Here is a 26,424-nt window from a genome sequence, read left to right as displayed (position 1 = left end):
TGCAAAGTGTCGACACACACAGGAAAGGTCAACATGTCCCATCTGATTCCATGGTGATGCTCCATCCACAACACGGAGACGTAGAGCGGATAAAAGACCCCGTGCATCCAGGAAAAGTTGGATTTTTCTTTACAGTTTATTATTTAATCATAACGTCTGATTGAAGGTGAATCTTTAAAAAACGACTCAGATCCGTGTGGAGCAGACTCATCATGAAATGTGACTCTGCTCTGCTCCCTGAAAGAATCAGCATTTTATTTAAAATAAAGCCTCATGTTAGTCTAACTGCGAGGCCCCCAGCTGCTGCCATCATCATAACATATTACACGTGCAAATGAGCCCTAATACATAAAAAGCACCAACAGAGAAAAGCAGCAGTTTTACATTTTACAGCGTGCTGTCTGAATAACTCTGATGATGATGAATAATGTGATCTGACTGTGATTTAATAATTATAAATGAAAAGTCTTTCTGTGAGCGAGGAGACGTCAAAGTTTGCATCTCCTGGAAAGTAAATGACGACAAATTAACATGAAGATGAAACCAATCAGGATGATCTCATTATGTTCATGACTTCAGTTCAACACACAGGTTATATTCCAGGAGCAGGAAGGTGTGTGTTGCTGCTGGAGGGGAAGAACTGTGACACAGGGCGCATGTTTCTGCCTGATGATGATTTCTGAAGATGGGGAAGTTACTTTTCTTTACGGATACAGAAGTGATATAAAGAAGTGATATAAAGAAGTGATATAAAGGTTTGGATCACATTTTGCCATTTTTATCCAACATTTTGGAGATAATTGTCTCTGCACAGCTGATCACAGGTATCAATCAGGTGTCAGTCTCTCCACAGCACAGAGACTGGTCAGCGTCTCTAACCACCTCCTGCTTGCCACTGATGCAGGTTTTTACTCTATTTTGATTCTTCTTGATCTTAGCTCTTGACATGTCGCCCACAGAATTTTAACCAACCGTCTGGAATCTTTAGTTGGTATCATCGATGTGGCTTTGGACTTCTCGGTGGCTCCTCCTCCTAAAGCACCCCTCTCACCTGTGGGGTTCCACAGGGTGCCATTTTAGGTCCCCTGTTATTTTCATTCTACTTGCTTCCGCTGGGTCAGATAATGAGTAATAACAACATTCAACACTATTGCTATGCTGATGACACTCAGCTGTATGACCCACTAAAATTCAATAGTAATGACACGACGTTCATATAGTCTTGCTTGACTGACACCAAATGCTGCATGTCCAAAAACGTTTAGTCTGAATGACTCCAGGACAGAGGTGATTATAATCACTCCTTCAAACTCTCGTAGTGATATCAGCCACATTATGGCAGCTTTGGTCCGCCTGTGAGGCACCTTGTTCCTTTGGTTTTGAAATAAAGTTATTATCATGACTTGTTAGGTTAAGGTACATTTTTAATGAGCATCATGGATATGTTAATGAAGCTAAAATGACACCTTTAGTGGACGGCCTGGATTTAGTCTAAGTCTTTCATACCGCCAACAAAACCATCCGTCCATCATCTATGCTGCTTATCCTGTTCAGGGTCGCAGGGGGCTGGGCAAGAGGCGGGGTTACACCTGGACAGATCACCTGTCAATCACAGGGCTGACACATAGAGACAGACAACCTTTTACACTCACATTCACACCTACGGTCAGAGTCACCAGTGAACCTAGCGAGCATGTCTTTGGACTGTGGGACGAAGCCGGAGTACTCGGGGGGAACCCACGCACACACGGGGAGAACATGCAGACTCCACACAGAAAGGCCCACTCCGTCTGCACCAGGAATCAAACCAGGAACCTTCTAACAGCGCTAACCACTGTACCACCGTGCAGCCCTTAACAAATCCAATCAACCGTCTTTGTTTTCTGTAGTTGATCTCTTAAAAGTGATTCTCCAACACGGGCAGCGGCTGGGAGAGAAAGTGAAGCGTTGAGGTTCAAAGTTTTCAAATGGCCGCGAGAGAAACGGACAGTCTGTTAGATTTAAAGGTCACTTTGGAGCCTAAATGTGTTCAGTAAACGTCTTTGTTGCTGCTGACTTGTCCCCAGGCTGCTGGTTGGTAGGGAGCGGGAACAAGGTCGATTGGTTCGACACAGAAGGTTACCGAGGTTACGAGGTGACACTGATTCCTTCAGCGGCTGTAAAGGACGGGATTCAGACTGACTGTATTATGACTGGGACAGAGGCCTCAGGTTGTTTCATTACCTCGTATCTTCTCTGGTTTCCTGTCGAGGAAACACCTCGCACACATCGGAGGCCTCAGCTCTGTGTGCATTCACTGCTTTACATTCAGCGTCATTAACGGCAGTCGTTCATGTTTAATGCTCTGCTTAATTACCCTGCAGTGCTTCTGATGGCTGCATATATCTACAGTAAGACCTGTGACGAGATGATCCAGTTCATTTAAAATGGAACAATATGAAGTCTCTTGAACAGAGCAGAGACATGAATCAGTGGTGACACCATTGTTTCATAGATTAGCAGGAAACACAGTGTGTGATAGTATTCCTCAGACATTTTTACGTAAGTTTGGCAGGTTTGTAGTTAAACAGACCAGATTGTTGGTGTTGTGACTCGAGTAAGAAAGTAGATGTGGATGTTCAAGCTGAAACTGTTCTGATGGTTCTAAAGAGGATCTCTCCTGATGTTCCTGTGCTGTGAGGGAAGTTAAGAGGGATTTTACTTCCCCCGATCTGCCCGAAATATGAAGCCTGCTCAATATTTACGATCTATCAGGAAGCAAGCTGACTGAAGGAAGCACAACAACCGCAGCCATGGCGACAAAGCAAACATGCAGCATAAAGTGTACAGCCCGTGTTCACGCCGTCTCCACCACTTCATCCAGTTTGTTCTTTCTTCTTCGTGAATTCGTCCGCCATGTTTGTTTACTCTAAAGTCTCGTTTGACCGCGTGAGATTTAGTGAGATTTCCAGCTGTGAGAGTTGGACTCTGGTTGTTGGTGAATGAATGTGTTAGTGTGTGCTGTGCTGTGTCAGATAGCTGCTCTCCACACTACAGGAACTATGTTCACTCGTGTTGTAGGCGTGTTGATGAACAGCACTGTAACAGAACGTCTTCATACTGTATGTTAAAGCTCTACAGACACCTGACTACACCTGCTCGCCTCCTGCATTGCACAGGAACAGGCAGAAATGTGCTTTAATCCCCTCCTTTGTGTGCAGCTTCTCATTGTGTGATTGTGAAAGTGCTGCAGCAGCAGATCGTCTCTGAAGGCGAACGTCCTCCAGAATAAAGACGAAGCGTTACAAGCCAGAGGGAGGAAAGCTGCTTTTTTAGCCTGAAGTGACACTTTTGAGGATCTGTATCCTGCAGCGTCTCATTAATCTCATTCTGGATGTTAAAACAGGATAAACCTGCGTCTGGGGGAACAATAGTGTCGCGTCAGCTCTCTGGGATAAGACCCTGACAGATATCTCAGGATTGTGTCTGCTGAAACCTGATCGGAAGTTATTCTCCTCTTTCTGACGCGACGAGAAACAGAGACGAATGTTCTGTTTCACTTAATCAAAGTCTGACTGCAGGGGGGTTTGACCTTCAGCGTCTACGTCTGCTGACTTCTCTAAACTTTGCAGCAACATCTCAGGGCGCACTCGAGTGGATAAAGAAACGGTGGTGTAACAGATGTTCCTGAACAAAGGTGAATGTGAGATTTGTGTTCGTCTCTTTGATTTCCTCTCGAGCTCGTTGAAAGCAGATGTTGGCCTGACGACTTTGGAGCTGGCACAGAAAGTGGAGCAGAGAACGCCGAGTCCTGTCAGACGGTTCTGCAGAGGGAGATACGAGGACGTCGGATTGATCACAGCAGGAGCCTCTTTGTCTGCTGGCAAGAATAATCACAAGGCAAGCTAACTTAGCATGTGTATGCTAACTGCTAACTACGATATGGATACCAAAGCATTTAGTAACTCCGCCTTCAGAAAGCAGCTGAAATGAATTCTTTTCAGATGCTTCTGCTCTGATTCTGACTTAGACAACTCAAACTAAGCTGAACCACACTGATTGTCACATGACCTGTTGTGGGCGGAGCCAGGGAGATGTCAATAATAGTTACGTTTATTTTCCTTTACATTTCAGTGGCTGCTTACTGAGACTAAACTTCATTATCACATCTGCATTTTCACAGTTTGAAGTCAGATCTCCAGAATAATTACAGGGACAAGTAAAAGTGCTGCTGTTTGGGGACAGAACATCCAGTCTCAGTATGTTGGTGGAGAGTAACTCTCTTAGGTTTGACAGTTTGTCGGCCGACTGATGCTTTTAACCTTCATCTCCATCTTTGTGTTGGAAGTTGAAGATCGTGGTGAAAGTCACAGCACATCTCTTTAAGAACTTCTTCTGTGTTTGTTCCCAGTCTTGGTTAATGTGATTCTCTGCTCACAGGTCAGACCTGTTCAAACACAAACAGCTGTTTGGACTCACTTCCTGTCTGTAGAATTCATTTAAAGGTGCTCTGTGCTGGTCTGTTAAAGGCTGGTCCACAGAGCTCCTCACAGGTCATGGTGTTCTGCTGACTCTCTCACATGAACTGCTTTAAAAAGGAAAAAGAAGTTTACAGCCACAGACTCTGACAAAGTGTCCCTGAAGGTGAGTGTGGATCTCCTTTGAACCGTTGTAGCTGATGAAAGGTTAAAGCATGCAGGTCTGCAGGAACGTTGCAGGTTGTTTGTGGCCGGCGACCTTTGATCTTTGTTATTATTTGTCCTTCACGTTAGTCACACGGCAGTAAAGGCAAAAGTTCCTAGCTAATGATAATGGTGGCTAACATAAGCTGCTGTTTAACAGTACAACAAAAATCACGAACCAAATTAGTTTCATAGGAATTTAACTGTTGGTAACTAGTCGGTTACATCATCACATGTCTGTTGATGTTGTCCTCTGACTGCAGGTTAAGGAGCTCCTGGACCTCTTTGTGTTTCCAGTTTGTGCACGTTTGGTTGCTGCTGCTAATCTTCTTCACATTCCCTCCTTTAATAGTCTGTGTAAAAGGAGCTACAGTCAGTTTGTCAGGGCTATAACTTATCAAAGAATGATATTGTTATCAAAGCAGTCTAACTATATGTTTTCCTAGCAGCTGTTTATTCCTCCTTTCTTTCTTTCAGACTGGGTTAAGAAGAAAAACACCCACTCAGTGACATTGTGAACACCCACAGTCTCTATGCTGTCCTCCGCCCGCCCACGCTCTCACACACACACACACACACACACACACACACACACACACACACACACATTCACACAGACACACACACACACACAGACACACACACACACACACACACACACACACACACACAGACACACACACAGAGCGAAGGTGGGAGAAGGTTAAGTAGAATTAAAAGCCGGAGCACAAAGAGAAGCGAGAGAGGAGACCAGCAGAGAGCTGAACCTCGGCCGCCCACCGCTCCGACACTTTTATTATCAGAGGCCCGCTGAAGGTCTGCGCTCATTGATTCGGCTTCATTCATGACTCGATCAATAGCACTTGATCAAAGTGCCGTCGAGCTGTAAATCAGATGTTTGCATGCTGAGTGGCTAACATGTCCCTCCGTCCTGTCAGGGCCTCCTGTTCGGACTCTTGTTTTTCTCTCGGAGTAAAGAGGAGAAATGTTCTTTCAGCTCGGCCTCGGGCTCGGGGAAAAACATGGTCAGAGTCAGAAAAGGAGCAAACATCCAAACTATAAATGTCCTCTGCACCTCCAGGCTGAATGTAAATGCTGCTTTATGTTGTGTAATGTTGTGTTAAAGGGAGCAGACAGTAGGTGGAAGGTTAAGAGTGCACCATGCCTTTAACTATACTTTTCCACCTCACCGCCTGCACACAGTAAAAACACGGCTGACTGTGTCCAGCACCCGGGGTGCTTTGTGTTTTTATTTTATATTTGTTCTGTTGGTAGCTGCCCACATTTCAGTTTGCAGTCTGTGAAGAGGAGGGGTTTCATCCAGCTGTGCTGCTAATCCTCCTCACTCACAAGGAGGACATTATGTCTGACGCACGCTCAGGGTTAGACGCTCACATGCTGTGATAACGTCACACTGCTGACTCCAGGTTCTTTAATCGTAAAGGTGGAGAATCTGTGTATTTGATATTGTTTCACCACTTCACTGACAACAGATAGTAAAAATCTGCGCCACATATTAAATAATAATAATATTAAATTAGCTTCTGTTTGACAACAGCTAATGTTCACATTAGCATGTCCGAGCTAACATATGTAGCGTGGCACCATGACGGGCCTGACCCAGGCCTCATTTGACCCCAGGAGGTGGAGAGCTAGACCGCTAGCTGTGCTATTAATCAAGAGGACACACATGGAATCAGAGGGGGGGTTACAACCCTCTCAGACTCAGGATGTAAACCTGGGGACACCCTCCTACAAACTGCAATGATTGTCGTTGTTTCAATGTTTGCATTTAGAATAGTATGGTGAGGATAAGTAACCAAATGCTTTGATCCACGGACTGTGGACAGCAGGGACGAGTCACACCTCAGACCCCTGGTGAGTGAAGCGTTTGTGGGTCACTGCTTCCCCCCCTCCCCCTCACACAGAGAAGGGAGGGGTGAAACAGAGCTAACTCAGGACAGAGAAAATGTTGATTCATCACTGTGGCTCTTTTATTTGGTTTAATAGTCTGTAAACACACACACACACACACACACACACACACACACACACATATCCACACATATACGTTCACATATAAATGTGTGTTCACCATGATATGTTTAGTGCTGAATTAACTTTAACTGTCATGAACTGTTTATTTAATCTCATTCTGTGTCTCATAACCCGGCGATGTTTGGAGTCTACACGCAGCTGAGAGTCCAGAGGGCTCGGATATGGGGGGATGGGGGGGGGGTTAGATGAGATTAACTACTCTTAGTTAGTTAGTTAATTTACACATTACAGGTTGATAGTGTTACAAGATAAAGGTACATATACCTAGCTAAAGAAGGCAGCAAGCTAAAGGTAGTTAGCTAGGACTTGATTGAATGCCAACATTTGCTGTTGTGAGTTAGCTGTCCCTCATGATAATGCATTAGCTACCGACAGCTAAGTCACAACAGCTAACATTAGCATTCTACAAATTAGCTAACATTACTGTTAAATAGATAACACTGATTTAGCTTGGAGGTGACTGACACTATCAAACATTAGTGCTATCTTAGAACAGGCTGAATGCTAACGTTAGCTGTCAGTATGAGTATCAGGCTTGTTTTAAATGAACTACAGCCTGATGTCCATCCAGATGTTCACTGTGTCTTGTTTGTTCAGGTGCTGAGGAATGTAGAAGTAATGAAAGGAGAATCATAACTCATGTTGCTACAAAACACGTGAAGAAAACGAGGAATCTCACAGATCCTTAATCTTTATATGAACAGAAGTTTAAAGCTTCAAAAACAAGATTTAAGAAACTAAACTTTTTTTGTAAAGAACGATTTATTCTTCCGAACTTTTGATCCGAGCTTTGATTTCAGACTCGGCTGCTCCGAGTGAAGATTCATCCAGAGGATAACAAAGATCCTGAGAACAGGAAGTCCTGTTCAAAATGTCCTCCAGCTCTGACCGCTGCTGCTGAATCTGACAGAAGTTTGTCTGAACATGGACACAGACTAACGACACCGTGTGACACCTGTGTATCCACACCTGTTACAGTGTGTTATAAAGAACTGTCTGTTCTTATGAACAGTCTGAATATGAAGCTCCTTAACCTGGGAGTACCTGCATCATTACAGTCCAATATTTTTAAACTATAAATGTGATTTCTGTTTGTTTTTTTTCCCGTATCCAAAGTTTGTTTCGTTGTTGTCGAGATTTGGAGGATTTACCTGTTTCCATGAAAACATCTTTTTTATTTCCAATGTGATTTCTAGTAAAACTTTAAATTAAGGGTTTTCTTAACTTCTTCCCAAGATGGTTTAAATAATGAACAAGTGAAGAATGTGTGTAGTAAGTGTCTAATGCTCACTTTCAAGACCTCCAGTTGTTTTAGAGTTATCTTAGTTTTTTAGTCTTTACAGTCACCTGTTAAATTATAATCGATCCTTTTTCCCATACACACCACGGTTAGCTTTTTCTATCTTATGGACATGTAAAATATGATATTATCTTTTTATCTGTTTTTAATCTGGTTCTGTGATTAATCTTTTGTTTATTTGTCTTCTTCCAAATGTTTCATGAGATGAGATGAGATGCGTATTACATGAGCACTTTGAAAAAATCAACTGTTATTGTCGACACATTTAAAACAGTTTTCATGTTTATTAGATGAACAGAAATCTGAATGATCTCCTGACAGAGAGCCGAGTAACCACACCTCCCTCCACCCTCCTCTCATCTCTTCATACCTCCACTCATCTACTCGGTGTCACTCCCCCGTGGTTCACTGAACAGCCGATCAATATGTAGGCAGGAAGAGTTAAAGAAAAATCACATCCAAAAATAATCTCTGCAGAGCGGTGAGGACAGACGGCTTCAGACGTGTGGAGAGGACGAGAAGGTGGAGGATGTGTTCTCGTCAGGCGGAGGACTGAACATCCTCGCAGCTGAGCGGCTTGAGGGGGGGTTAGAAGTCCAGCAGAGCCCCCCAGGCCTGTCGAGGTGCGTCCATCATGGAGGGAGGGAGCGCCTCCTCTTTGAGAGCACATTTTAAAGCTAACATTAGCGCTGTTAGCCTTCAGCTGCTGTCAGAGAGAGCTGCATCAGACACAAAGACAGGTTGACTTCAGGAGCTCCTGTTTTATCATTCACTAATAACATTTGATGAAAAGTGATATGAGTATGACTGACAGAGAGAGTCATTGCTCCTTCTAAGCTTAATGTCTTAATATCTGTCTGACAACCGTCCTCACATGGTTTAGTAGTTTTTGGTACAGAGAGAGTGATTCATCAAGAGAAGAGTGGAAGTTAATTAATATGACAGGAGACACATTTCTTATTTTAAAGCAGTGTAATATCTGTAAAATGACATTTAAATGTGGTGATGCACAGTCAGATAAATAATGGATTTAAGCATGGTAACACTCTTATTCTGTAACTAGCTTAGCAACAAGTCAATCTATTAGACATAGATCATTTCATCCTACCCTCTAATGAGAACCACAGGACTGTACCGTGTCGGTACCGTTGACAGGAAACACGTGCTGTGGCTGCGTCTCATTTCAGGGGCTGCATCCTTCGAAGGACGCGGCTAAGAAGGACGCGCCACACGTAGCAAAGGCTGAACTGAAAGGAGACGTCTGCTTTACGACGGACTTCCTGTTTGCCTCACCAGCTGTTCCCACCCTTACCCTTGTGTCACCAAACACCGCTCCTGTTGCCTAGCAACAGGTAGCTAGCAGGCTAATTGGCTATCATAACTAACGTCACGTAAGTTAACCTATTATTTAAGGCTAATTTGTTTTTTAACATGTGTAACGCAGCCCTTCGATTGAGTTGAAACCAAAACCTTTCACAGCGTGTTCCCCGGCTGCTTCAGAGTCCGCCATCTGGTTTGAATGTGTCTCAAGATATGTTGGGAAACAAAGGATGCAGCTGAAGGATCCTTCATGGCCCGCGAAAAGGAGGACGCATTTGTCGGCATCTGAAGGAGCCTCAATCGTATAACATGTAAAGGCTTATTAACAGCAGGAAGGGAAGCCATCTGAACCGACTGTCCTGAAGGAACCAATCACTGACCAGGAAGCCGCTCAGACATCTCATTCAGCCAATCATCGAACCTCCCGCTCATGAGACACAACAGGTCAACATAACAGAGGTTAAAAGCATAGGAAATATTACAAAGTACTGTGTGTAAGATAGTCAGAATATAACTGAACAAAGAGTCACAGAACAGAGAAATGAAGAATACGCTGACTTTACCTCCCAACGCTTGTGCACACCTCCTCCTTTCAGACCTCAGAGCTCCCTCAGAAGCACCTGCCTCTGTCTTTTATTGACTGTTTTTTCTCTGATCAAGCTGCATGTTGGGACACATTCATCTCTGTCCTGTTTATCATCATCTTTACTTCAGCTCAGGATCCTCTCTGGTCTCCTGATCCCTCGCTCCTCGAGGTATCACCTCATCTTTTCTTTTACATCTCACTCCAGCCTCTCACTTCCTCCTCTAATACCCTTCAAACACAGGCGTCATAAATATGGAGCCTTTCTGTGCTCGCCAGGCGAAAAGGTCTCTCCTGACACGTCTTTAAATTAAGCGAGAAAAAGCTCCGGTGTCAGGCAGAATTTAACTCGTGACCTTTCCCTGCTGCAGCGTGGGATCAGACTGTTAAAAGGCTTTTACTGTATCCTGTAAAGAGAGCGACGTGAGAGAGTCCTGCTGGAACATTCTCTCACGGTTAGGTGATCATTTTAAATGTCTCATCCTGCAGGCTGACTCTCACAGGGCGCAGGGAAATGTGCTCCATCTCAAGTTCTGTTGTAGAGTGGCTCTCTTTGATGTCACAGCTGAGCAGAACAAAAAGAGGCTGCAGTATCTCCATCCATCGGCTGCACATCCAGGTCTGTTTGGTGGTAAGTTTACAGCCTTCAACCTTTACAGATCGTCATGTCTTTCTTTCTGTGTCTCCTCATTTAGACTGAAATATCCAACACCACCAGGCCAAAGTTTTTGCTGACAATATTTCAATACGGAGAGATTCGATTAAAAAAGGGATGCAAAGTGTTTTGAACGTATTTATTTGGAGGTTGATCCAAAGATATCACCGTATATATATTTATGTGTCCATCTTTACATTTATAGTCATAGAAATACAAGAGAAAAGATGGAAGTTTGAAGACGCAGTTAAAAAGACATTGGGTCTCATTCATGAAACGTTAGTAAATGTGTGCGTAGATTTGCACATAAGCCTACGCTACTAAAAACCTACTCCGGATTCATGAACACCGCGGGAAACTCAGATCTGATCGTAAACACACGTATGATCATGAATGCCATTCCATCGTAAAGTGACAGCGCGCTCCCGCTAATCAGCTATTAGCATAAATCCGCACCCATGAATTGCCAATGACCACCATATAAGGAGGTGTAGATGCATCCAGTCGACCTGTCAGTCATGGCGCAAACAAAGAAAGAGAGAGAAAGAAAAAAGAATTTTTCCGAAGCGGAGATAGAAATAATTTTGGGTGAAGTGGAGTTAAGAAAACACATTTTATTTTCATCTGTTAGCAGTGGTGTGACAGGGACAGGCAGAGCGAAGGCCTGGAGGGAGGTGACAGATGCCGTTAATGTTGTCTCTGTAGTCCAAAGAACCGTGTCCGAGGTGAAGCGGAAATGGTTTCACATGAAACTGGAGGAAACGCATAAGCACAAAAAAAACACATCAGCCACAGGAGGAGGAGGCTCACAGTCACATCGCTGGCATAATTGGGGAGACCTCTCTGTCAGGAATTATACCTGACGGAGACAGCAACATGCCTCCACTGGAGTCAACATCAAACCCAGATGGTAAGGTGGTAAGTGTTGTATCATAATACATTAAACCATCACTGATAGCTTAGTGGTCAGTGTAGTTTAACCTAGGTCGTACAGTCTCACCGAACACACAGAAGATTCATTTGTGGGGTTTTCTCTCCGGATTGAATGAAGTGGAAACGGGAAACCAGAAATGTTATATTGTGCGTAATGGATCAAATCTGAATCAGTGATGGCTGTCGAGTGTAGAGCTATTTAACATCTATTTTAACAAAGGATACGGATAACAAATAGCCCACAGCAGTTTTGTATGCATCGCCTAAAGCTCTGTTTCATACAGCTCCAAATAAGTCCGTCTGCAGCCAACGGAAATTAAACATTTTTCACATCAGATTTATTAAAGGTTTCTTTCAGATGATCAAAGAGCCACACAAAAAAAAAAAACGTGTTGTCTCAAATAATTTTCTAAATGTGTTATATTTTAATCGTTTGTCATGTTTAGGCTATATCACGTGTTTCAAAGGCATCTGCGTATTGTGTACATAACAGAGCCCAATATAAATTAAAATTGTAATTTCCAATAGTGACCAGCATTATTTATGTGCATTCTTAAATTCACACAAGCACTACGCGTGGTCAGCAGCATGTGTAGATTTTGTTAGTAGCTACGAAAAGATCGGAGCTACTAAAATATTGATGAATGCGGAGATGCACGTAAATTTCCGTCTGCGAACAGTTTACACACAAATTCGTTCTGCTCACGTTTCATGAATGAGACCCAATAAAGGCTGATTTGGTTGGAGGTCGGGATGATGGATGTATCAAACACTTTCACACGTGACACCAGAGTTGGCTCGGACCAGACAGTAGCAGAGACAGACACAAGGGTTCAGTTTAAGTTGGTTTAAAACCGGCAAGGCAAAAAACAGGCGTACACAGATCAAAAGAACATCAGGTGGAGGTGGCAGGAGACGTGCTGGACAAAAAATGATGCAGCGAGGCACACACGAGAAAAAACAAGACAGGAAAAATGTTAGAACAAACTTCAGTGAGAATCACACTGGGAACCAATGCACGAGTAAATCAAGTAACACTGGTGAAGCGCTACCCAGCGGATTGTTGGTGGAGTGATGACCAGGCTTATACGGACAGGTTGACAAACAGGTGTGCCTCAACTGCAGCCCGGGAGAGCAGAAAGTAGGTCAGCCACGCCTCCTGCAGCAAACACGCTGAAACACAAAGGGGAGGGGAAAAGGAGGAGAACAGAAGAAGACATGACATGGAGTCCTGTGTGAGACTGAACGTACAGGTTGTTTTTAGTTATAGTTATTAAGGAAGAAGATATAGAAATAGATCTAGAACAACAATGTGGTTCACACGTGATAATGTTTGCTGTGTCTCTGCACGTGGGATATGAGTGGAAGCATTATTGACGTTACATTGGACCTGTGTTAAGCCTCTATTGGATCTATCAGCACAAATATAACATTTATAACAATGTTTTTATTTGTGTAAAAATACCTGAAAAGAACACTTCACTACACTTAACACTGCAAAGGTGTTCAGACCAAAGCAGGTGCAAACGTCAACCTGACTTTGCATCTTTAATGTGTTCAAACAATCTACATTTTTTCAACTCCAGCGTGAAATTTGCTAGAACTTGGTTATCAGTATTTAGAAAAATGTTCAAACCAAACCCCATTCAAAAAACAGTCATTTTAAGTCGTGTTCTTGTCGTCTTGCAGACAGACCTGACACAGCATGAACGCAGCCTCTTTACAAACCTGCCTCCTGATGTAGTTCTCTCAGCATCCTCTCAGCCTGTTTATTGTCATTAAATCTCAGTAACATCTGTTTGTTGTGGCTTCATCGCGCTGTAGTGAGACAGATCTCAGCCCACCTGTGACTTGCTAGATACAGTGAAACTGCCGCTCAGCGGAGACAGATGGACAGGCGCTCCACAGCTGAGACAGATCGCCGGTAGTTGGTGTCCATCAGAGAAATCCTGGTACTGATCCGAGCTCACAGCTCATCACACTGGGCACTGGTCAGCCTCAAGGAGCTGGAGGCAGCTGGAGAGTTGGCTCCAGGAACCACTATCAGAAGAAAACTGAATCTATCAGGTAATTTATCCCAGCTCTAAATCTGTAGACAAAACACAGCTGAAAGACAATAAAACTTCACTGTAGGATGATTACAGAGTGACGGGTGAATTAGAGAGCAGACAGGAAGTAGAAGTCAGAGGAAACAGCAGCAGCAGTTTGTCGGCCCTCCACCCGCCTGCCTTTAATTGCTGAGCGGCAGCGTTTGTGACGAGCTCTCCTGAGGACGACGCTGAGATTTCAGATGTTAATGTGGGATGATTGAGAGGTTCAACAAGCACAACTCTGCCTGGGGGTGTCTTCCTCCTCCTCCTGCCCCTCTCCGTCCTCAGCGGGGTAATTTGGAGCGGAGAGACGAGAGGATGTGCTGCTCATTACTGCAGCCGTGGACCCGTTGGCCCCCGTGGACACGATGGCCACAGCTCAGTAGTCTGAAAACACAGGAAGAGAGAAAAGATGAGATATGGACCGTCCATCACCAAGGCCTAATGTCCAACCCCAGAGGCAGACAGCACAGAGAACGTGTCGCCGCAGATTTTGACTCCTAAACAACATTCAGCCCCCCGTGTTTGTGGGAAATTTGTGCTCTGAAAACTTGTGAGAGTTCAGAAAGACAAATGCTGAGAGCAGTTTCAGTTGTCAACAAGACAGATCGTACAGGGAGACACAAATCTGTGAGACGTCTGACAGAACAGCAATTTATTCTGAAAGTTAAAACTGCAAAATACTTAGAATAAACAGAGGTTTTATTTTCAGGGGGTCGGCCTGCAAAAACCAATAAAGGAAATAAACAGCATCACTTCTTTCAGTGAAACTCATCCACAGACGGAGGAGGTGGAGGTGCACGGACGAGTCAACAAAACAGACTTGAACACAGGAGACAGCTGTGTGCTTCCTGTTCCCAGCAACTAACAGTAATTCTTTTCACTGCTGACCCCAAACTTTCCTCACCAAATGATGTTTAAATATTACTGAACAGCTTTCCTTATAAAGTCATCGTTTCCTGGATGCCTATTCTGAAACATTATATTCATGTATCGGTGGCTGGGCTGGAGTGTCACAGGGTCCGGTCAGTTCTTTATTTGTCAGACTGAAGAAGATAAAAGAGCTCATCGTCTTCTCGGGGGAAAAGCACAACCCTGTCTCGCTGCACGGCGCCGCCACAAATCAATCAGCGTATGACAAACACTAATGAGCTAATGAGCAGGTATGGTGAGCACAGACGCAGATAGCTGCTAATCAGCGCTAACATAAATAAAATAAGAAGTGTGACAACAGTGTTTGTGCACCAACAGCACAAACACGGCTCAGAGGTTACGTTCAGTGACTGAGTTAGCTGAGGGGACACCTAGCAGACAGCTAGCAGCTCCCACCTGTCACTCAAAGAGGCCACGCCCCTAATGCTGCATCACTGTAAGCCTTAATATAATGTAAACAGGTGAGTTGTATAAAGATTCTCCCCGTACAGTTGTCATGAAGAGAGAAATGAGCTATTGAGACCCAAACTGTTTTTTGTACCAGGCTGTAAACATGTTTATTTCTGCTGTAAAGTTTAACATGGGGCTCTATGGGGACTGACTCACTGCTGGAGACAGCCTCAAGTGGAAACCAGAGGAACTGCAGCTGTTGGAACTTCAGTGTTTGCTTCATTTCTCAGCCCTGGAGGCTGCTGCTTGGTTATTTGTTGGTAGGAAAGAGGACGTAAACACAGTTTACCCGTCTGTGCAGCCTTCACAGTAAACTCTGAGCAGCAGATCGTTCTGAACAAAAATACTCTAACCCTCTGAAACATGTCCTTAGAAAACCTTCGCTGTGTGCTGGTTTTCCTGTGCACACCTCGGACCCATCAGTCTGCTCTTACCTCCTCAGGCTGCTCAGTATCTGTTTACACCTGTGCAAACAGCTCACTAATAAGAGTGAGGGGGCACAGTCCCTGCAGCAGCCCGGGGACGAGATGCTGATTCATGCTGCTGCTCAGGAAAACGATGCCTGGAAGTGCTGCCGAACACACCCAGAGACAACCGGGGTAGTTAAAGTAAAATTACTGCCCCTGCCGCCCCAGGGCTCCACCTCTGTGTCGTTGCATCGAGTGCTACACTAACAGTATCAGGATCCCAGAAGAGCTGTACGCCTGTTGTTCTGTTTGCATCATCAGGATGTGCACGGTGGTAAAACAGGATCACAGTGATTAAAGAAGTATTGATCTTACAGAGACCTGTAACACCTCTGACTTCAGCTTCTGTTGTTTTAAAGCTCTCTCATTAAATGTCTGTGTGTGGGCCTGCAGGGTTAATTAATGTGCCAAACACCGTCCTGCTAACACAAAGAGCTAAAGCTAACACAGACGCAGCTGCTGTGTCTGAGTCACATCAGTTAGACTATTAACTTCTAAATGACATAAACCTGATGCTCCTGTGAACCTCTGAACATGTCCTTCACTATAAAGCTGCTGGCTCCAGAGGTATTTGTTTCCCACAGTAAATCCCCGTATCAATAGTTCCTTTAGATGATTAAAAACGTCTTGTATTTGTCTTCTCTGATGTGACCAGCAAAAGAGAAGTTACACAGCAGACCAGAAATCCATGGAGAGGCGGGCCTTCTCCATTCATTCCAGAAGGCCCGCCTCTCCATGACACAAACACTTTTATATCTCCTCATAAATGATGTGATAAAACATTCCTTCAGTGCAATAGAGGCTGTGACCTTTGATCTCTGTTGCTATGGAGATGAACAGACGGATTTCCTGTTCTGAGTTTTTACTTGGACGTCGTCCTGTTGAGACGCAGATCTGTTCTCCGTGTTGAAGCTTTGGTAAGTGACACTTTTCACTGTTTTAAAGACTCTCAGTCAGTTTAAGTGTAAACAGAGCTGTAAGCTAACAGTTAGCCACCCGGTGTGTTAGCTGCTCTGACTACAGTAGAAGTGCAGACAGCACAATGACTCTCTGTTAGCGTGCAGGCTATGCTAACCATGCTAACAGGACAGTTAGAGACAGCAGTGAGGGCCTGTCTCTGAGCTCAGTCTGAGCTGATGAAGAAATCAAACAGTGAGATGTTGACCTGCAGCTCTGACACATGAGAGGAGCTGAAACACGAGTGAAACTGAGGGAACGTCATCGATTATTATTAACGTGTCAAATATACACTGAACAAAAATATAAACGCAACACTTTTGTTTTTGCTCCCATTTTTCATGAGCTGAACTCGAAGATCTAAGACTTTTTCTATGAACACAAAAGGCCTATTTCTCTCTAAATCTGTGTTAGTGAGCACTTCTGCTTTGCCGAGATAATCCATCCACCTCACAGGTGTGGCATATCAAGATGCTGATTAGACAGCATGATTATTGCACAGGTGTGCCTTAGGCTGGCCACAATAAAAGGCCACTCTAACATGTGCAGTTTTATCACTCAGCATGATGCCACAGAGTTCACAAGTTTTGAGGGAGCGTGCAATTGGCACGCTGACTGCAGGAACGTCCACCAGAGCTGTTGCCCATGAACTGAATGTTTCTCCACCATAAGCCGTCTCCAAAGGCGTTTCAGAGAATTTGGCAGTACATCCAACCGGCCTCACAACCGCAGACCATGTGTAACCACACCAGCCCAGGACCTCCACATCCAGCATCTTCACCTCCAAGATCGTCTGAGACCAGCCACCCAGACAGCTGCTGCAACAATCGGTTTGCATAACCAAAGAATTTCTGCACAAACTGTCAGTAAAACTGCACATGTTAGAGTGGCCTTTTATTGTGGCCAGCCTAAGGCACACCTGTGCAATAATCATGCTGTCTAATCAGCATCTTGATATGCCACACCTGTGAGGTGGATGGATTATCTCGGCAAAGCAGAAGTGCTCACTAACACAGATTTAGAGAGAAATAGGCCTTTTGTGTTCATAGAAAAAGTCTTCGATCTTTGAGTTCAGCTCATGAAAAATGGGAGCAAAAACAAAAGTGTTGCGTTTATATTTTTGTTCAGTGTACAAATCACGACAGAATCAGTGTGATGTTCGGGAAGTCTTCACAGGCTGTGCTGCAGTAAAAGCTCAAAGTATTATCAGCTACATGGACAGCTACCTCACCCACAACATCTTAGTGTGGTACAGGAGCAGCTCTCAGGCTGACAAGAGGGTTCTGGAAAGGGTCAGGAAGTCAGCACAGAGCATCATAGGAGTACAGCTGTCCTCTCTGTCAGACATCTACAACACCAGATGACTGCGCAGGGCCAGAAGTATCACCTCCGACGGTTCACACCCCGGACACAGCCTGTTCTCACTGTTGCCCTCAGGAAAGAGGTACAGATCCATCCAGGCCCGCACATCCAGATTCTTGAACACATTTTACCCAGGTGCAAAACGGTTACTGAACAAAGTGTCCTGAATAAATCCTTGTCCAGGATACTGAAACTATTGTTTTATGTTCAGTGTGCAATATATTTATCTCTACCGTTTGTGTGCTTATATTTATCTCTACTGTATATCTTTCTTATTCTTACTGTTTTCTTGTTTTTGCACCACAAGAGTTGTCTATTAATTTCGTTGTACACTGTGTGTGTATAATGACAATAAAGCATTCAATTCAATTCAATTCAATCCAGGTATGAGCAGTGAAAGTACACAGTGTGAGTGTGCTGTAACATGTGATATGATGACATCATTCTTAGTGATGCGTTCAGGTGTACCACGTGATTTACTGTGAAGCTCCTTCTGAACAGTTTCATGTGAAGCTGTAATCATTCTTTATTGATCAATGTGCTGATTATTGTGGTTAATCAATGAACTGTCGGGTGTGTTTGAAGGTTTTATCACTTTATGAGGTCCAATGAGCTCAAAGTCCTGCAGTAAAGCTCCTTTGATCAGATCAAACTTTATTGATCTGCAGAGAACAACTTGAGATGTTTCAGCAGAACAAAGACAGAAACAAGTTCACACAGAAACCAGTTTAAATGAAGTGGTTAGAGGTGACATAAAAAACAACATGGCCGCCTGTCATCTGAAGTAACACATCTGTTATGTTGGATTAAATAAAGTGAGATTCACACAAAGGGACAGAGAAGAGTCACGATCAGCTGCTTAGTTCTGCTGACGCTGAGCTGCAGCCGCTTTGACGTCTCCTGGCTGCTTGTAACGGGGCCCCTGATGGGGGCGGGGTCCTCCTCCAGGTGTCTGCAGGTACATCTGATGTTTGCAGACTGACAGTGAGGTGATGATGAGGTGACGGCAGCCTCACATCAGGTGGCCTGATGAAGGTGAATCATCTCTATCTTCTCTGTTTCCTCCACAGCTGAAGCTCAAAGTCTCTGTGATTGGATGTGACTGCAGCAGCTGAACTCTGTCAGTGTTGTTGTAGTGACACATCTCTGCCAGCAGGGGGCGCTCTGCTATGGATCAGTGTGAGGACACAGAGGAGGGAGCCCCTCCCTCTAAAAGCTCTCTGTGTGGGGAACATGAAGCTCTGAGGTGAGATGAGGATCTCTAACTGTCCATGACTCTCCTCCATGTCACAGCTCAGCACTCACATCACTGCACCATCATCACTCACACTCACTGTCACACCTGCTGCTGAACAGGTGAACAACAGCTCACTGTAACTAATGATGTTGTTTGTTTGTAACAGGATGCAGAAGCAGAGACCAGACTCTCCTGGACCCAGCTGTGTGTCCATGAAGAGCGACTGGTCTATGGGTCAACCTTTGACCTTTAAAGTTGGACATCCTGCTGATGGAAGGTAAGAATTATAAAATAAATATTAATGTAAAATATTATTTTAGGTTATTTTATGACCATGTTGTCTTTATTTGTAGAACAGCTTTAGAGAGACAGGAAATAAGAGAGAGTGGGGATGACATGCAGCAAAGGGCTGAGGTGCAGTTGAACCCTGGGCCGCTGCAGTGAGGACTGTAGCCTCTGCACATGGAGCACACACTCCAGCACCTGAGCTAAACCACCGCCCTGCTCACACTCCTCTGAATTCTTGCTCCAGAGTTTCTTTAGTTTTAACCTTCCTGTTATCCTTGGGGTCAATTTGACCCCAAGCTGTTTTAGCTGTGTAAAACTTGTGTGTGTGTGTGTGACCTGACATCCCCACACCTGCAGGTGCAGAGTTGGTACTTCTGAGTTGATACATAACAGGGGGGTGGGGAAAACAACTATTCCCATACTTCTTGTGGTGTGGGCATGTGGGAAACGACTTGACTTGTGAGCTCCTGCCAAAATGAGGAAGCCAATGTAGGCTTGCGAGTTGATCAAATTCAAGTCTTTCCAACTACACATGCCTCCCCTCTAAAATTATCACCTCAAGTACAATATGTTCAATCGATGGTTATATGAAGAGCTCGAATAATAACTTTATGTCTTCAACATGGCTGACTGTGTGTCTGGTGGGGCACTCTCTTAGCAGCACGTCTACCTTGTTGTTGCAGTGAGTAGAGGGACCATAATTTTCCATGTCAGGTGCTAACATGACATGGGGGAGGGGGAGACAATATTCTCATGAGAACTTTCCATCACCATGGGCATGAAGGTGTGTGTGTGGAGGGCGGGGTATTCCCGCAAGGACATTGCATTCTGACATTCTGAGACAGAGGATTGTGTTGAGGAGGACCCTGACTCTGAGGCCTTCTCATCTGATGAGAATGAGAGTGTTGACCCTCCTGTTGTCTCTCGACCACCAGCAGACACGAGCCCTTCCAAACATGGAAAGATCATATGGTCCCTTTCACCACTTCAACAGCAGGGTAGACTTAGCGCTACTAATATTATCAGAATGGTTCCAGGCCCCACCAGATATGCAATCAGCCATGTTGAAGACATCAAGTCATCATTAGAGCTCTTCATAACACCATCCATTGAACATATTGTACTTGGGATGACAAATCTGCCGATCCCAAGCCGGGTAACAAAAGAGGAGGGGTGAGTGAGACTTTATAGTGACGAACCACAAATATGTTACAAAAAAAGGAGATAAAAATAATTAAATAAATATGTTTATGAGAGGAAAGGGGGGGTCACCAACATCAATCAGTATGGTTCATTCTGTGAGAGTCATGAATGTGCACCCCAAATTAGAAAAGATTTGGATGAAAGGTTTTCAAGATACACTAACTCTAAAACTGAAAGTTTGACCTGATGGTGGCGCTGCAGGAAAGGTCAGATCATCACCAAAACCAACAGGGTTCATACTCTTGTGTTCATTAATGTTGTCAGTAAATTTGAGAAGATTTGTATGAAAACTTTTCAAGATACTTTAATTCTAATTTAAAAGTTTGGCCTGATGGTGGCGCTAGAGAACAGGTCAACTCACCGATAGGTTTCATCATCAAGGGGTTATTTATGTATTCAACAAATAAACAAAGTGCCTGACACAAAGACTTGGTCAACAATTTTATGTAAATCATTTTCTGGAGGCAAATATCCCTGGGGTCAGATTGACCCCAAGGGTAAAATGTGTTAGTTTATTTGAGGATAATAGGAGGGTTAAACTTTCCCTAAAGTCTCAGATATGGTAACCAGTTTGTTTTTAACTGTCTTTTGCACGTTAAGAAAGATCTTCTCTTTAGTTTGAAAGTGTGATCGTTTGTCCAAACAGCAGAACTTTGAGTTATTCAGACGAGTTAAAGGAGGAGTTTGAGTTTATCCAGCTTCAGCTCTCTGACGGTCACACCAGCTGCTGAACAGGTGAACAACAGCTCACTATAACTCATAATGTTTTTTGTTTGTAACAGGAAGCGAAAGAAGAGACCAGACTCTCCTGGACCCAGCTGTGTGTCCATGAAGAGTGATTGTTCTAAGGGTGGTCTTATTAACTTTAAAGTTGGACATCCTGCTGATGGAAGGTAAGAATAAAAAATACATTCATTATTTTCTGTCTCTGCTGAGAAAAGACTCGTGTCCTGGTCCAGAGCTTCATAGTGTGTTGTATGACTCATCAGTGTATTGTTTCAGAGGTGACATCACAGGGTTCACCTGTATAACAGTCACCTGTCAACAAATCCAGTGATGAGGCTCAACATGATGAAACCATGTCAGTGTGTTTGAAAGCTCACATCCTGTAATCAGAGCAGCAGCTGACTTTAAACATGGAACTTAATGAGGATGGGTCTGTGACGGTCTCATTACATCACCACTGTTTCCTTGATCAGCGCTGATCAAAACAACGTCACAACAGAATCAGTGACAACAGGAGAAAAGAAAACAGACATCTGAAACACGGTTAAACAATCGAAACATTAAGATGGGGAAGAACAGTATTTTAGTTTCTGACATGATAAATGTTACACCTACAAATATAAACACACACACACACACACACACACACACACACACACACACACACACACACACTATGCCCTACTGGCATGAAATCTGAGCTCAGTCAGCACCTGCAGGGAGGGGACAGCGCCCCCTTTCTGTCCCACACATGCTGCAGCTGAAGGGACATCAACAGGACTTGCCTTTCAAATCAAAACCTATTGATGAGCTCACTGTCCGATCAAGGCTGACTCTGTCGTTTTAATGCTCTTTCATTGATCATCCTGCAAACAAGACGTGCTGCCACGGTGTTTTACTTTTACCGTTTGTTTTACCTTGAATTTAAGTGTGACTTTCTCAACATACACCTGCTCCATCCTATGCCTGAAAGATACACCTGGGTGCAACACAAACAGGGCTTCAGTCTAACTGCTGCACAGGGTGTAATTTAAAGTCTGTCGTAACTTTCAGCTCGAAGTCGGACGTAACCTTACACCCAGGCGTACGCCCAGCTGGTGCACTTGGCTCCCGAAGACCTCTGCCCTGCCCCAAGGCAGTCCGAGGCCACTTGGCCCTGAGTACCTCCATCAGATCCTCTCCAACTTACCTTACTGGTCTCTGACGAGCCTGCTGGGATGTCTGGATCCATCCCTTGAGCGGTGGGTTTCTGTACTCCCAACCCTGACAGTTCTTGGTTGCCTCCATTCTGTCCCTCTGCATCACTGGCAAATCATGTTGTGGCAGTTTTGTAATACAACCAATGGTGAACGAAATCAGTGGTTTGTTCTCGCGCCATCTTTCCGTCTTTCAAACCTGGACACCCACTTCTATTGACCAAGCACTCTGGATCAGACCTCATAGCTCCTCCCTCTGATCCGTCACCATCTTCATCTTTTATCAGCCTCCAATGTGATGTCCATCTCTGCCTCCGACACAGCTCTAACATCTTCTGTCATTAGACCCCCCTTCTGCTGTGGAAGTCCTCAGTCTGTTCTGCTTAGGGTACAATCAGCTCAGACATGATCTTCAAGGATTCAGGCCTTGGTAATGTTTGTGTAATGGTGCTTTTAGACAACCTACATATATGCCCTGTCATTATGTTGTCATGTAAGAACACCTTCAGTCAGCTGTGTCATTAATGGTCCTTAAACTTGATGTTTTCTCCACAGAGTTCAGCAGAGCTCAGAGGTTCCCAGTGATCAGTCAGCCCAGCAGCATCAAACAGACCTGGACTCCACATTCATGGTGTGTACAACACACTGTTTACTATGAACTACATTAACTACAGGTGAAATGCTAAACCATCGACTGATGGATCACATGTTGTGTTCTACCAGTTGATATTCATGTTCAGTGTCTGATTCTGTTCCAGCTGCTGGAGGAGAACATTGTCACATTTGTGAAGAACGAGCTGAAGAGAGTCCAAAGGGTTCTGAGTTCAGATTACCCAGCATGCTTAGAGAGTCAGAGGGAGGATGAGGAGGTGCTGGATGGTGAGGATGAGGAGCAGAGGAGCAGCAGAGATGCTTTTCTGAAGATCACTCTGCACTTCCTGAGGAGAATAAATCAGGAGGAGCTGGCTGACCGTCTGCAGAGCAGTAAGAGGATTTGATCAGATTTAACATGATGGAAAGAAGAAGTGAAAGTTTACATTTCTAAACTCTGAAGTAAATATGATGCACACATCTATATCAGATCAGATCCTGTTTGTCATCCACTAATGAGCTTAATAAAACTGATGGGGGAGGAAAAACTCTAAAGCCACTTAAATGCAGAGATTCTCTGCAGGACCCACTCTTTGATATCACTTGTTTTTGTTTCTTCAGGATCTTTTGTTCCAGTGTGCCGACATAAACTCAAGTCTAACCTGAAGCTGAAGTTCCAGTGTGTGTTTGAGGGGATCGCTAAAGCAGGAAACCCAACCCTTCTGAATCAGATCTACACAGAGCTCTACATCACAGAGGGAGGGACTGGAGAGGTCAATGATGAACATGAGGTCAGACAGATCGAATCAGCATCCAGGAAACCAGACAGACCAGAAACAACCATCAGACAAGAAGACGTCTTTAAAGCCTCACCTGGAAGAGATGGACCAATCAGAACAGTGATGACAAAGGGAGTGGCTGGCATTGGGAAAACAGTCTTAACACAGAAGTTCACTCTGGACTGGGCTGAAGACAAAGCCAACCAGGACATACAGTTCATGTTTCCCTTCACCTTCAGAGAGCTGAATGTGCTGAAAGAGGAGAAGTTCAGCTTGGTGGAACTTGTTCATCACTTCTTCACTGAAACCAAAGAAGCAGGAATCTGCAGGTTTGAAGAGTTCCCGGTTGTGTTCATCTTTGACGGTCTGGATGAGTGTCGACTTCCTCTGGACTTCCACAACAATGAGATCCTGACTGATGTCACAGAGTCCACCTCAGTGGATGTGCTGCTGACAAACCTCATCAGGGGGAAACTGCTTCCCTCTGCCCGCCTCTGGATAACCACACGACCTGCAGCAGCCAATCAGATCCCTCCTGAGTGTGTTGACATGGTGACAGAGGTCAGAGGGTTCACTGACCCTCAGAAGGAGGAGTACTTCAGGAAGAGATTCAGAGATGAGGAGGAGGCCAACAGAATCATCTCCCACATCGAGACATCCCGAAGCCTCCACATCATGTGCCACATCCCAGTCTTCTGCTGGATCACTGTTACAGTTCTGGAGGATGTGTTGAAGACCAGAGAGGGAGGACAGCTGCCCAAGACCCTGACTGAGATGTACATCCACTTCCTGTTGGTTCAGGCCAAACTGAAGAATGTGAAGTATGATGGAGGAGCTGAGACGGATCTACACTGGAGTCCAGAGAGCAGGAAGATGATTGAGTCTCTGGGAAAACTGGCTTTTGAGCAGCTGCAGAAAGGAAACCTGATCTTCTATGAGTCAGACCTGACAGAGTGTGGCATCGATATCAGAGCAGCCTCAGTGTACTCAGGAGTGTTCACACAGGTCTTTAAAGAGGAGAGAGGACTGTACCAGGACACGGTGTTCTGCTTCATCCATCTGAGTGTTCAGGAGTTTCTGGCTGCTCTTCATGTCCATCTGACGTTCATCAACTCTGGTGTCAATCTGATGTCAGAAGAACAAACAACTTCCCTGATCTCTAAAATCTTTAGAGACAAACGTAAACTGAAACTTCTCCAACAGAGTGCTGTGGACCAGGCCTTACAGAGTCCAAATGGACACCTGGACTTGTTCCTCCGCTTCCTCCTCGGTCTTTCACAAGACACCAACCAGATTCTCCTCAGAGGTCTGCTGACACAAACAGGAAGTAGCTCACAAACCCAAATTAAAACAGTCGAGTACATCAAGACAAAGATCAGTGAGAATCTGTCTGCAGAGAAAAGCATCAATCTGTTCCACTGTCTGAATGAACTGAATGATCGCTCTCTAGTGGAGCAGATCCAACAGTCCCTGAGATCAGGACGTCTCTCCACAGATGAACTGTCTCCTGCTCAGTGGTCAGCTCTGGTCTTCATCTTACTGTCATCAGAAAAAGATCTGGACGTGTTTGACCTGAAGAAGTACTCTGCTTCAGAGGAGGCTCTTCTGAGGCTGCTGCCAGTGGTCAAAGCCTCCAACAAAGCTCTGTACGTGCACACATCACTGTTCATGTTAAATGTAGTTTTACTTTATTCAGAAAAAACAAATATTGTTTGTGATTGTTTCCTTTTATGTGCTGTTGATTCCTCTTTAGACTGAGTGGCTGTAATCTGTCAGAGAGAAGCTGTGGAGCTCTGTCCTCAGTTCTCAGCTCCCAGTCCTCTAGTCTTAGAGAGATGGACCTGAGCAACAACAGCCTGCAGGATTCAGGAGTGAAGCTGCTGTCTGCTGGACTACAGAGTCCACACTGCCTCCTGGAAACTCTCAGGTAAGGAATTAACTAGATCTACAAGATTTCCCACTATGCTTTCATTGTCTTTTTATATTTCATCTGTATTTGGCTGACTTGAGATTCTTGGCAGGCTGAGTGGCTGTAATCTGTCAGAGAGAAGCTGTGAAACACTGTCCTCAGTTCTCAGCTCCCAGTCCTCTAGCCTTAGAGAGATGGACCTGAGCAACAACAACCTGCAGGATTCAGGAGTGAAGCTGCTGTCTGCTGGACTACAGAGTCCACACTGCTTCCTGGAAACTCTCAGGTAAGGAATTAACTAGATCTACAAGATTTCCCACTATGCTTTCATTGTCTTTTTATATTTCATCTGTATTTGGCTGACTTGAGATTCTTGGCAGGCTGAGTGGCTGTAATCTGTCAGAGAGAAGCTGTGAAGCTCTGTCCTCAGTTCTCAGCTCCCAGTCCTCTAGTCTTAGAGAGCTGGACCTGAGCAACAACAACCTGCAGGATTCAGGAGTGAAGCTGCTGTCTGCTGGACTACAGAGTCCACACTGCCAACTGGAAACGCTCAGGTTAGTGTGCAGCTGTGTGAAAATGATGGTCTGAGGTCATATCTTCTTTATATATCAATAATTAAATTGACTCTTTATGAATCACTTCAGTTTAAATTGTTGCTCATTGCCATATTAAAGCAGTAAAGCTCTGTTCTCAGCTCTCAGTCCTCTAGACTGAGGGAGCTGAAAC

General features: G+C 44.5%; 1 protein-coding gene across 1 annotated transcript in view; it reads left to right on the top strand.

Annotated features, from left to right (window-relative positions):
- Positions 1-26,424, top strand: part of LOC138590778 (NLR family CARD domain-containing protein 3-like) — a 37,954-nt gene that overhangs the window by 7,218 nt on the left and 4,312 nt on the right. The window contains exons 2-7 of the mRNA XM_069661135.1: positions 19,173-19,283; positions 21,280-21,390; positions 22,975-23,050; positions 23,178-23,403; positions 23,632-25,435; positions 26,079-26,252. Coding sequence (XP_069517236.1) covers positions 19,173-19,283; positions 21,280-21,390; positions 22,975-23,050; positions 23,178-23,403; positions 23,632-25,435; positions 26,079-26,252 — 2,502 coding nt within the window. The remainder of the gene's footprint in view (positions 1-19,172; positions 19,284-21,279; positions 21,391-22,974; positions 23,051-23,177; positions 23,404-23,631; positions 25,436-26,078; positions 26,253-26,424) is intronic.

This window comes from Semicossyphus pulcher, unplaced genomic scaffold (genome assembly GCF_022749685.1).
Source record: "Semicossyphus pulcher isolate SPU_LCO1_2020_fin unplaced genomic scaffold, fSemPul1.0.p SCAF_14, whole genome shotgun sequence".
Classification (NCBI taxonomy): domain Eukaryota; kingdom Metazoa; phylum Chordata; class Actinopteri; order Labriformes; family Labridae; genus Semicossyphus; species Semicossyphus pulcher.
The sequence above is the reverse complement of the archived record's forward strand: the minus strand, read 5'-3'. Positions and strand labels throughout refer to the sequence as shown.